Here is a 14,087-nt window from a genome sequence, read left to right as displayed (position 1 = left end):
CCTAGGCCTAAATTTGTTGAAGTCTTTAAAAGTTGAATATTTCTACACCTTAGATTAAAACATAAAATGTAGTCTTATGCTTCAGAAAAAGATGAAAATTAGTCAAGTAACTTTGCCAAAGTAAGTGCTTGAATCAACCAATGAAGAAAACTAAATAGAAACAATAAATAAATAATCTGAAAGCATTCTATTGATTTAGCATCTGTAAATTTGGCTTCAATAAATGAGGGAATTACAATATTCAACAAATTATACTTTTGTAAAATGGTAAGTCAGTCGGTAAAAATAAAGCAGGGTCCCCAGTCATCAAAATAAATTCCAGATAAATAAAAAATATAAATGTTAAAAACACAAAAGCACAAGAAGGAAGCATTATTGAACTTCTTTTGTGATCTTCAGAAAGAATTAGGTCTTTCTAAGCATAACACATCCTAAAATCCAGAAGTTATAAAAGATTAATAAATTTGGCTACATAAAGATTAAAAACACATGCATGACAAAAAGAACAAAGTCAATGTCAAAGAGATACTCAGCAATTAAAAATAATAACTTTTGATACACACATGAATCTCAAAAATACTAAGTGAAGAAAATATAACACAAAAGACAACTGACTGTATGAATCCATTTATATGGAAGTCTAGAAGAGGAAAAACTATAATGATAGAAAGCAGATTGGGTTGTGAGGCCCCAAAGGGTCCAGAAGAGGGGACTGACTAAAAGGAACCCAAAGGAATTTTGGGGGGTGATGAAAATGTTCTATATCATGAGTGCATGATCATGATATAGATATCATGATATATCATGATGGTTATGTGACTATGTACATTTGTCAAAACTTACTAAATTATACTTAAAATTAGTGACTGTTACGGTATATAAATTATATTCCAACTGAAGCTGACTAAAAAGTCAAATGAAAAATGTTTACAACACATATGACTAAGGACTAAATTACTTAATACAAATAATTCTTAAAATAGTAATAAAATAAGGAACAATGTACTAGAAAAATGTGCAGAGAAAATAAGCAGTTCACAGAAGGAAGAATTACAGAGGACCATTACATTCATGAGGAAATGCCCAACCTCAGTTATATTTTAAGAAATGCCTATCAGGCTGGGCACAGTGGCTCACAACTGTAATCCCAGCACTTTGGGAGGCCCAGGCAGGCGGATCACCTGAGGTCGGGAGTTCAAGACCAGCCTCACCAACATGGAGAAACCCCATCTCTACTAAAAATACAAAATTAGCTGGGCATGGTGGCACATGCCTGTAATCCCAGCTACTCAGGAGGCTGAGGCAGGAGAATCACTTGAACCCGGGAGGCGGAGGTTGTAGTGAGCCGAGATCACGCCATGGCACTCCAGCCTGGGCAACAAGAGAGAAACTTCATCTAAAAAAGAAAAAAACAACTTGCTGCAAACACTATAGCAACAGTCTATTATAAAACAAAGAAAATAGGAAAAATAATACATATGCTTGCACATACCAAGAAAATTTCTGGAAGCTATGTATCAAACCGTGTTTAGTAAATACCACTGAGATATAAGGAAGAGAGTAAGGGAAAGATTTTTATTTTTTATTTTTATTTCATTCTGCATTATTTCAATTCTTAAACTACAGAAATGGTTATTATAAAAAAACCCACCCAGTTTAAAAACACAATTATTCTACTTACTATATTACAACTTTTATGGCATGGATTTACCTTTAGCTCTTGGATTTTCTGGCTTCGTCTGTCTCTTAGATTCTTTAACTCTTTCTCATCCCAGCATCTAGCCTTGTATTTTAAGTCACTTGACCCTCCGGAGATCACTCCAGATTTTAAAAATAATGTTCCATCAAGAGCTACTGTCTGTAAAATTAAAAATATTTTGCCCTGAAGAAATGTACACAAAGATACAAATAAAAACATACTGTGGCAATTTTTAAAGTTAAGAATAAAACAGATGAGAAAAGATACTTACTGAACTTTACTAATAAAATATCTAGTTTATGAAGAGACCCCAAACAATAAACAAACCACAAATTTAAAATCCATTTTACTAAGGCCCAAAGCAATTCTAGGCAATAAATTATTGATTTAGTCTTATATCAATATCTGGGTTGGTTCCAATTTTTCCTGTTATACACAATGATTCAGTGAATAAAGCTTGTACACACATCATTTCATACACATGTAAGTTAATCTATAAGCTAAGTTCCTCAAAGGCACAAGTGAGAGAACTGCCCTTCATTGAACTGGTATAAATTTAAGTTCCCACAACAGTGAACAGAAGAATCTCTTTCCCCATAAAGTGTTACTAAACATTTTGATGTTGGTCAATCTGACAGGTGAAAATAGTACCTCAGTGTAATTTTAATGAGTATTTTCCATATGAGTGAGGTTGTATTTCCATGTTTAAGAATCATTATATTTCCTTTTATGAAAACAAGTTTGTTCATATCCCTTGCCCATTTTCCCACTATATTACTGTTCTTTTCCACAGTGATTTGTAAGAACATCTGCTCTTTACTATGAGCTACAAATATTTTCCCGTTTGCCATTTTTCTTTTGATTTTTCTTATGGTAGTCTTTGCCATGCAGAAACTCTTTGTTAGGTGAATTCATTCATCTTTTATAGCTTTTGGGTTTTTTTTTTCATATTGGAAAAGCCTTCCTGTCTCTGTGATTAAGAAAAAATTTCCCAGGCCAGGAGTGGTGGCTCATGCCTGTAATCCCATCACTTTGGGAGGCCAAGGCAGGCGGATCACTTGAGGTCAAGAGTTTCAGACCAGCCTGGCCAACATGGTGAAACCCCATCTCTACTGAAAATACAAAAATTAGCCAGGTGTGGTGGTGGGCACCTGTAATCTCAGTTACTTGGGAGGCTGAGGCACGAGAATCGCTTGAGCCTGGGAGACAGAGGTTGCAGTAAGCAGAGATCGCACCACTGCACTCCAGCTTGGGTGACAGAGCAAGACTCCATTTCAAAAAAAAAAAGAAAAGAAAAAATTTCCCATGGTTTCTCTTAGAAATTTTATGGTTTTACTTTTTACATTAACATTTCTAATTCATCTGGAATTTATCCTGATACAAGGAATGAGGTTTAGATTAACGATATTTTATTCCAGGTGGTACCCAGCAAAGTGGTACCCTGCACTTTATTTGCTATTGTTTAATATGTGAAATTTTGGAAAAAATAATATTTTCACAAATTTTCCAGCTACTTACTGACATTTTTCTAGGTCTGTTTTTTGCTTCACCATATTAAAAGGGCACAGTACAAATAGATCTTTCTATAATATATGTTTTAGAGTAACAACCAACCAGTCTATAGGAGAAGAAAATAAATAATTGTGTCTCTGGTTAAGGGAAACAGATAGAATAATTACATATATGTAAAGAGATTCGGGATTTTCAAATTGTGGTACATAAATTTTTAAAATATGTAAAAACTCAGTTATCACTAAAATATGGTGACCAAACTATAGCTAGCAGAATTGATGTAATTCATATTTGTAGTTTATAGATACTGTATGTAGTTTATATATACTATAGTTTACAAGTAAACAAGTAAACCAAAATATTTAATACTACTCGCAATGTTTGACTAAAGAAAATTCTAAAACATGGTATCAAGTATATAGAAAACCAAAAGCACAAATTGCAGATGATTCACCAGATGATTTCTGTGAAAATGTGACATCTATCCAATGGTTTGACCCAATCTAAAATAGAGAAAATTCTTCCAAAGTTCCTAAGATATAGTCAAGATACAAATAAGATACACCTGATTAAAATTTTAAACTACTGATAAAAATAAGATACAATCTAAAGGGGTAAAGATGTTATTGTGAACAAGATAGAAACCATAAATATTTGTTATATGAAGGAATAAGCAATCATATCTTCACGTGACTTCTTTGACCACACAAATCTTCAAATATCAATTCTATGAAATATACAAATATACAAAAGTAGATGTTAGTGTAGTTAATTAGGCAGCAAAATAAGAAAAACAATAACTACACTACCTTAAATTTAACATGAAGAATTCAACGACAGTGATTACATTATGCTTAAGATTATTGATCAGACACACCAAAATGTATGAAAAATTAATCATATTACATAAGTCAATAAATTTAACACTGGAAATCTTCATGTCTCATTAAGAAGTGCCTGTTTGTGTTAATTTGCAATTCTGGACAGTCCAGATTAAATGTGTTAATTGACTAGTAAGTAATAAAATTACTACCAGTTTTTGAGAGCTATTTGCCAGGCACTATAATAGCGTTTTTCATGTTATTACTTAATTCTTATAACCCTATAAAACAGGTAATATTATTTCCCCAATTTTAGATGAGAAAACTAAAACTAGAGGTTTATAAACTTCCCTAAAGTCACATAATTAGTTACTAAGTAGCATCACTGGTCTTACTTTATAGCTTATATACCCTCAAGCATTATGTTATACTTCATCGTAAATGTAGTTTTTTAAAAAAAACTACATCAGATTATTTGAGTTTAACATTGCTCAACTAAATACAAATATAACTAAATACTCTCTATTCAACTAAGAGTAAAATAGTACTTACTTTTAAGACCAAAATTATTCCCTCAAGATACCTGTATTTAGTAATCTCATTTCAATTGTGTTCTCTAGAAATTCAAATATGTTAAACCTTGAATATGCCAAAGGACAGTTAGTATCTCCACTAAAGTATGGAAGAATTAGCCCACGTTGTAAAATAAACACCCAAAATCTTTCCTGGTATTCAAAACCACAGGTACTATATCCAGCGTTCCATGTAAGGTTAAACAACAACAACAACAACTAACTGCTTTAGGATATTATTAAAATAAATCTAATTTCCGAAATATAATTTATGATGTTGAGAAATGCTATAAGGGTTTTTTTTTCTAAATTCAACAGAAAATTATAAAAACCACTGAGGCCATAACCCCCTTAGGTTCTATGTTGGTTCTCTTTAGAAAAAAGAACATATAGGCCGGGCGCGGTGGCTCAAGCCTGTAATCCCAGCACTTTGGGAGGCCGAGACGGGCGGATCACGAGGTCAGGAGATCGAGACCATCCTGGCTAACAGGGTGAAACCCCGTCTCTACTAAAAAATACAAAAAGCTAGCCGGGCGACGTGGCGGGCGCCTGTAGTCCCAGCTACTCGGGAGGCTGAGGCAGGAGAATGGCGTAAACCCGGGAGGCGGAGCTTGCAGTGAGCTGAGATCCGCCACTGCACTCCAGCCCGGGGACAGAGCAAGACTCCGTCTCAAAAAAAAAAAAAAAAAAAAAAAGAAAAAAGAACATATAAAACGCATATATAAATATTTGTGTTTGTGTATGTTAGTCATATAAATACTACTTCAACTTATCCAAAGATGTGATCCAAGCCTCTTTTCTTACTTTCCGTCTTTCAGGTCCACCGAATGCAATATGCCTTGCTTCTTCCACAGTCTCACAAACAAGACCATTTCCACACACAAACTGAATCACTTTCTTCAGCTGAGGAAACTGAGTTTTTATGACATCAATCACCATTTTACAGCCTTTAAGTTCCCTTAATCTTTCGTTGATTGGCTTGATCTAAAGGGTTTTAAAATATTTAACACGTTAGATACACTGAAATAAAAACCAAATGTTCATTATATTCTTTCTCACAAAACGTATATACGCATGACAGCAAAAGATTAACAGTATGTACCCAGCCGGGCATGATGCTCACGCCTGTAATCCCAGAATTTTGGGAGGCCAAGGTGGGCAGATCACTTGAGGTCAGGAGTTTGAGACCAGCCTGGCCAACATGGTGAAACCCTGCCTCTACTAAAAATACAGAAAAATTAGCCAGGCATGGTGGCACATGCCTGTAATCCCAGCTACTCAGGAGGCTGAGGCAGGAGACTCGCTTGAGCTTGGGAGACGGTAGTTGTAGTGAGCTGAGATAGCACTACTGCACTCCAGCCTAGGCAACAGAGTGAGACTCCATCTCAGAACAAACAAACAAACAAAAAAAACCAAAAAAACCAAAAAGACAAAAAACAAAACAAAAAAACAGTATGTAATTACACACCATAAAAAACTGATAAGAACATGATGAACTACATCCCACCATGGGTTTTGGTAATATTTTTTAAAAACAAAAACTTCATCAAAAGCCAGAAGATGTAATTTCCAGTTTCAACTCTGTCACTAACCAGTCAGGATAAAACAATGTATAGGAAGTGTTCCACAAGACACTTTCAAAATCATAAAATCTAGTGGAAAATAATACCCATTTAGATATGTGTCAAGAGAGCAACAAAACACTATGGAATTTTAAAAAACCACTTTTGGGCCAGGCGTGTAGCTCATGCCTGTAATCCCAGCACTTTGGGAGGCTGAGGCAGGTGGATCACCTGAGCTCAGGAGTTCAAGACCAGCCCAGCCAACATGGTAAAATCCTGTCTCTACTAAAAATACAAAAATTAACCGAGTGTGGTGGCAGGCGCCTGTAATCCCAGCTACTCAGGAGGATGAGACAGGAGAATTGCTTGAACCCAGGAGGCGGAGGTTGCAGTGAGCAAAGATTGCGCCATTACACTCCAGGCTGGGCAACAAAGAGTGAGACTCTGTCTCAAAAAAAAAAAACAAAAAAAAAAAAAAACAGAAAAACACAAACAAAACACTTTCGACTTAAATGATCAGGAAAGCCTTCAGACCTTCTTAGTAATGACTTTTAGGTTGGGTTTACAACAGATCACAAAAGTGTCTACAATGTATTACCAAAATCCAGCAAGTATGATCTCACTTTTTAATAAAACAAACAAAACAAAGAAGAAAACATATATACAACCAAAATGTGTATGTGTACGTGTGTGTATATACACTTGGAAATATATAGTTATATAAATTGAGTGTATGGAAGCAATCTAAAGCTGTTACTATTAAGGAATCAGACATTATGAAGGGGTAGGAGTATTCCCTTTATATTTGATACACTTCTGTGTAAGATTTTTTAAAAAATGAGTTTGTCTTGAAAAAAATCTCAAGTGAGAAATAAGTAAAACAGGATTCTAACAGGCAGATGAGATGGGGTAAAGAATTTCAGTGAGCAGAAGGTAACAACAGTGTGGAAGTACAAAAGGGAGGTCTGGACCATAAGTAGCACCAGCCCCTCCTCTGTGGAGATCTTATGCCAAGTGCTTTACATGTAACAACTCCTTGTAGTAATCCAATATGGTAAGAACTAATTCTTCCATTTCCACACATGGAAAACTGATACTCAGAAAAATTAAGAATAGGCCAGGCGCGGTGGCTCACGCCTGTAATCAAAGCACTTTGGGAGGCTGAGGCGGGCGCATCACCTGAGGTCGGGCGCATCACCTGAGACCAGCCTGACCAACGTGGAGAAACCCCGCCTCTACTAAAAATCCAAAGAAAAAAAAAAAGAAAAAGAAAAAGCCGGGTGTGGTGGCACATACCTGTAATCCCAGCTACTTGGGAGGCTGAGGCAGGAGAATTGCTTGAACTCGGGAGGCAGAGGCTGCAGTGAACCAAGATCGCGCCACTGCACTCCAGATTGGGCAAAAGAGCAAGACTCCGTCTCAAAAAAAAAAAAAAAAAAAAAAGAAAAGAAAAAAGAAAAATTAAGAATAAATTAGTAAGATCTAATTAGAAGTAGGGCTGAGATTCAAACTCAGAGCAGTCTAGCTCTAAGGCATGTGCTCTTAACTACTATGAAGACTGCCTGCAATTCAGGGTCTTGACTGGTGAACCAAAGAGGACACTTTTTTGAGTAGTCGATGAATAATCACTGAAGGATATCAATCATGATGTGACAGAGTTTCTGCTTCATGAATTTAGACTCAGGATATGTTAAGGTATCTCAATACATACCTCAAGGCTCAAAATTTAGCCTCTTTCACAAAGAGTTAACACACTGGGTCAAATATTTACAATTAAGACTGAATTGGCATTTCACCAACAGACCATACATCTTATCCATTTCCTATACTTTGCTATATAGGACAAAATACATTGCTGGCTAATAGGTAGAGTGGTGCACTGCTAGTGCAATGAAATCAAAGGTAGAATTCTGTAAAAACTAGATAAGGAAGAAATGATATGATGTCAAGAAAGAGAATAGCCACTTGATATTATTCTTTGCTTGCCAATATATTTAACACCAGCCATTTAAATGATTGCCTAACTGACATACAAGCTACAATTTTTTTCAATCACTATCATAGTTTTAGGCAATAAGATCATTCTCTAAAAGACAAGATTTTTATCACTATAAATACCAGGCATTACAAAGTTCTTACATCAAGGTAATCTAGAGCAAGGAATGTCTCAGGTTCAGCTCTTTCCTCTTTCAGAAATCGAATACAATCTTTTGCTACCTTTTCAGAGGCTACAACAATGGCAATAATGTACCGGCCAAAAAGCTTAGTAACAGCCAGCTGGTATTTCTTATGAATAGGATGACACAGGTCAAGTAGTCTTCCAAACTTAGCAGGTTTCAAAAAAGGAGAGAAAAATAGATATATTAGACTGAAATATATAATTCATTGTTATCTAATGTAACAAAGTAGCACAGACAAAAACTAATTTTATAAAATTACATACATCATAATTAATAGAGTTTTATTCAAATAGACCTAAGTTTCATTATGCAATGTCCATCTAGCTATGTAACACTTCATTTAAAAAAAGAGTAATAAAGAGGGACTAGCCTTACCAAAATATTAAAATAGTTTCTAAAACTACATGATTAAATACTAATTTATTCCCTTATCTATTAAACAAGAATCTATAAGAGACCTGCTATTGCAGGTACTGAGCTAGGCGCTGGATAAAACATTAATGAACAAAGTAGATACCTTCTGACCTCACAGAATTTTCAGTCTAGTGAGGAAGATATAAATAATCAATAATCACATGTAGGTACAAAATGGAGCTAGACACTGACAAAGTAGAGAGTGCTCTGAGAATATTTAACAGGGACCAGGTTGGCATAAGAAGTCTAGGAAGGATTTCCAGCTGGGCGTGGTGGCTCACACCTGTAATACCAGCACTTTAGGAGGCCGAGGAGAGTAGATCATGGGGTCAAGAGATCGGGACCATCCTGGTCAATGTGGTGAAACCTTGCCTCTACTAAAAATACAAAAATTAGTTGAGCGTGGCAGTGCGTGCCTGTAGTTCCAGCTGCTCGGGAGGCTGAGGCAGGAGAATCACTTGAACCCAGGAGGCGAAGGTTGTGGTGAGCCGAGATCACGCCACTACACTCCGGCCTGGCGACAGAGCAAGACTCTATCTCAAAAAAAAAAAAAAAAAAAGAAAAGTCAAGGAAGGATTTCCACGAAGTGTTACTTGATCTGAGACCTGAAGAATGGTCAAGAATGTATTAGATTGAAGTTCAAAAACTTTACTAGAAAATGTTTGGATGTCGAGCATCATGTATCAGTGGTCTCTAGAATATCTGAAGGTTTAATTTTCTGTCTTTGGACTCCTTCCTCCATTTGTTAGGTTCTACTTCAAGAATACCATTTTCCTATGATAAAACATCACTGTCTTTGCTCTGTTTAAATATCTTTGACTTTTTCTTCTCCATTGTGATTATCTCAAGCCTTTCTTCAGGGTCAATAATTTGATTTTCAATTGTGTAATCTATTATTTTTTGCTACCTTTATTATTATTATTTTTTAAAGAGATGAGGTCTTGCTATGTTGCCCAGGCCGGTCTCAAACTCCTAGGTTCAAGCTATCCTCCTGCCTCAGCCTCCGAGTAGCTGAAACTAGGTACACACCATCACACCTGGCAGCTACTTCTAATTTATTAACATTTCTTGCTATTAATGCTTCTAATTTGTTAATTTGTCTATGTTACTTATTACTTACATGCTAACTATAATTATTTGGTAATAATGCCTATTCCTGATTTGTTTTCACAGCTTACATTTTCCTTTTTATCTTATTGTTTTACCTTATATTTGAATCTAGTTTCATAAATTCAAGTTCTTATTAAATTGCCCATAGTGCAAAACATTTACAGGGGATTTTGTTCTGTAACCTTCTAGACTGGGCTCTTTGACTTCTAAATGTTTTTAAATAGTTTCTTCCTCTTTGTTATTATATGTACCTATAGCTGCCACAGTGATTCTTTTCACTTTGCTTATGTTTAATGTGAGCAGCTCTGTTCAGATCTTTGATTTGCTATGGTGGATAATTTTCTTAATTCCTTTTCTCACAGAACTGAGACAATTACCTCCTCTGAGCAACACTTGATAGAATAAGTATTTCCTATTCTGTTTACTTTCTTGTAAGGGATTGGATAGTAGCGGCAAGTGAGAACTCACCTAAGACTTTTTAAGAACACACTTCATTTAAGTACCTGAATTCTCTCTCATCTGAGTTTTTAATTAATATCCCATACCAAGTTCTTCTACCTTGAGGGAGGAGGACAAATCTCATCTAGAAAAGAGGGCTTCAAAATGGCCTCCCAATTTTAAAGCCCTAGTGAGACCTAGGGTCTTCACTCTCATTAGAGAGCATATGAGCTTCACGTTCCCCAATTCACCAGTGTTTTTTTCTTTTGTTTTGTTTTTTGTTTTTTTGAAACAGAGTCTTGCTCTGTCACCCAGGCTGGAGTGCAGTGTTGCAATCTCCGCTCACTGCAACCTCTGCCTCCCGGGTTCAAGCAATTCTCCTGCCTCAGCCTCCCAAGTAGCTGGGATTACAGGCATGCACCACCACGCCCCACTAAATTTTTTGTATTTTTAGTAGAGACAGTATTTCACCATGTTGGCCAGGCTGGTTTCAAACCCCTGACCTCAAGTGATCCATCCACTTCGGCCTCCCAAAGTGCTGGGATTACAGGCACCCAGTTCACCAGTTTTTAAATCTAACTCTCTCCAGTTAGAAGAGAAAAGGAAACAAATACATGTGAGTTTGCTTCTTGCTAGATCAAGGAATACTAGGTGAGAATTCTCAGGAATTAGTCAATTTATCAGTTCAGCTTCTGTGGAGTTGAGAAAAAGCAATGCTATACTTCAATACATTTTTTTAAAAATCCTAGATTATCACCATTTTCTAAAGTTTATGGCATCAGGTAGATTTTTTTTTAACTAGTTGTGTGTGTCTGTGTGTGTGTGTGTGTGTGTTTTACTAGCTGTTGTCATTTGGATAGGAATTGGAGGATCCAGATTTTGTGACCTAGACTTACTTCTGCATCATTATCTGGAAGTCAAAACCAACATTTAAGAGTCAGAAAGTCAAAACAGATGCTATAAAGGAGATGAAGATGGGTGGCCAGAGAGATAGGAGGAAAACCATGAAAGTGTGGATATGGAGGCCAATGGTAGATGTTTCCTTTTTTTGGGAGACAGTCTCACTCTGTCACCCAGGCTGGAGTGCAATGGTGTGATCTCAGCTCACGGCAACCTCTGCCTCCTGTGTTCAAGCGGTTCTCCTGCCTCACCCTCCAGAGTAGCTGGTATTACAGGTGCCTGCCACAAAGTGCGGCTACTTTTTGCATTTTTAGTAGACACAGGGTTTAACCATGTTGGCCAGGCTGGTTTCAAACTCCTGACCTTAGCTGATCCACCTGCCTCAGCCTCTCAGAGTACTGGGATTACAGACGTGAGCCACTGCCCTGGTCGGTAGGTGTTTCAAAATAGAGCAGTGGTTACCAGTCTCAAATGCTGAAAATAGGCCATATTATAAAATAAGGACTGCACAGTATACACTGATATTAGTGACAAGAGGGTCAGATGCCACCTCGATACAAAAGGAAATAATCTTGTGATGCTGACACCCCAAGCAACAAGTGATATTGTATTTTGGTTAATGAAATACACTAGCAATACCAGATGCACAGTCATACTTAAGAGAATAAAAATATGCCAATCATGTCTGCTGAAAAAATATTTCAAAAACAAATAAAATCATGAAAAACATGAGGTTCGAGGCTATGTGTCTGGAGGGCTCAGGTTACTTCACAGCATCCAAGTCCTTTAGGGGATACTGGCCACAATTTGAACTTTCTGAGTACTACGTTCATGTCATGCTTCTCCCCAATAATTACGTACCTACAGCTACTACCGGAAGTTTTACCCTAATTATTTACTGTTACATTTTAAATATAAAGAGTCAAACACAAAATTTAAAGATGTCTAAAATAATATTGCTTTGTAATAATGGTAATATATTTTTTTTTTTTTTTTGAGACGGAGTCTCGCTCTGTCGCCCAGGCTGGAGTGCAGTGGCCGGATCTCAGCTCACTGCAAGCTCCGCCTCCCGGGTTCACGCCATTCTCCTGCCTCAGCCTCCCGAGTAGCTGGGACTACAGGCGCCCACAACCGCGCCCGGCTAATTTTTTGTATTTTTAGTAGAGACGGGGTTTCACCGTGGTCTCGATCTCCTGACCTTGTGATCCGCCCGCCTCGGCCTCCCAAAGTGCTGGGATTACAGGCGTGAGCCACCGCGCCCGGCCAATAATGGTAATATTTCTAATCCCAAATGAGAAGATACTGCTGTAAGCAAACAGCAAAGCTTAGTTTTTTTGTTTAAATTAACCATTCCTTCTCATTACCACAGAATCTGGGTACAGTCTTTTAAGATGTTCCAGAACCTCTGCTCTCTTTTGCTGACGTTTTCCCTCATGGGTGTCAATCCCAGCATTCTGCAATTCACTTCTAATAAGATTCAATTCTTCATTAACTTCAGATATTCTTGATTTTGTTTTTTCAATTTCGTCCACTAGGGTTTCCTCTTGCTGTTTTTTCTCCTTCAAGCAATCCCTACAAAATAACAACAAATTATATAGCAAAACGATAAACCAAAATTTAGGAATTACCAGGTACAACATACTCTTGTCTGGCATTGCAGGGGAATAGAGCAGTGCTCTATCAATTTTTAAAGGGTAAAAAATGCAATAAACCTGACACCAAACATGGGCAAAAAAGATTTTGCTCATTCTTCATTGATTTGAAAAACGTGGCTGGGCCAGGTGGCTCACTCCTGTAATCTCAGTACTTTGAGAGGCTAAGTGGGTGGATAGCTTGAGTCCAGGAATTTGAGACCAGCCTGGCAACATGGCAAAACCCTGTCTCTACAAAATACAAAAAAATTAGCCAGGTGTGGTGGCACACACCTGTAGTACCAGCTATTCAGGGGGCTGAGGCAGATGGATCACTTGAGCCCAGGGGTAGGTGTAGGTTGCAGCAAGCCATGATCACGCCACTGCACTCCAGTCTGGGTGAGAGTGAGACCCTGTCTCAAAAAAAAAAGAAAGAAATACATAAATAAGAAAGCTGCAAAGGGTGCAGTGGCTCACTCTTGTAATCCCAGCACTTTGGGAGTCCAAGGAGGGTGGATTGCTTGAGTTCAAGAGTTCAAGACCAGCCTGGCCAACATGGTGAAACCCCATCTTTACCAGAAATACAAAAAATTAGCTGGGTGTGATGGCATGCGCCTGTAGTCTCAGCTACAGGCTGAGGTAGGACAGTCATCTGAACCCCAGAAGTTGAGGCTACAGTGAGCCATGATTGTGCCACTGCACTCCAGCCTGGGCGATGGGAGTGAGATCCTCTCAAAAAAAAAGAAAAGAAAACAGCTGCAAGAAATTTTTTTTTATTCTACCTACATGCATGTCTTTGTATACTCCTCTAACTTCTCTATTCGTTTTTTATGATCTTCTATTTGTTCTTTTATTTGTTTTAGATTTCCCTAAAAGAGGAAATGAAATCTAAAATCAATTACAGCAATTCCAAACCAACAAAATTACATGCCTATAATTTACTATAATATTATAAGCTGTTACAAATTTGAAAGATGTCAAATATAATTATATGAAAACATATCAGAGCAAATTACAGATCAGGGTTCAACTCCTGACTCTTACCATTTGCTAGATATTTGATCTCTAGCGATTTCTCTCTGTAACTTCAAACTTCAAGGAGATTATTTTCAAATATCTATATAGTTCTTATCCCTAACTAATTCACTCAACAAATATATTAGGTTGGTGCAAAAGTACTGCAACTACTTTTGCAACAACCTAAATATATTCACTGGCTACCACGTGATAGGAACTAGAGGTACAGAA

At 37.1% G+C, this 14,087-nt stretch overlaps 1 protein-coding gene across 1 annotated transcript in view; it reads right to left on the bottom strand.

Moving 5' to 3' along the window:
• Positions 1 to 14,087, bottom strand: part of SMC1B (structural maintenance of chromosomes 1B) — a 63,443-nt gene that overhangs the window by 31,223 nt on the left and 18,133 nt on the right. Inside the window, 5 exon segments of the mRNA XM_065522004.2 lie at positions 1,712 to 1,858; positions 5,409 to 5,588; positions 8,306 to 8,491; positions 12,573 to 12,780; positions 13,626 to 13,708. Of these exon segments, the coding sequence (XP_065378076.1) occupies positions 1,712 to 1,858; positions 5,409 to 5,588; positions 8,306 to 8,491; positions 12,573 to 12,780; positions 13,626 to 13,708 (804 nt within the window).

The sequence above is a fragment of the Macaca fascicularis genome, chromosome 10 (assembly GCF_037993035.2).
Source record: "Macaca fascicularis isolate 582-1 chromosome 10, T2T-MFA8v1.1".
NCBI classification, from domain to species: Eukaryota; Metazoa; Chordata; class Mammalia; order Primates; family Cercopithecidae; genus Macaca; species Macaca fascicularis.
This window is presented reverse-complemented; position numbering and strand designations above follow the sequence as displayed.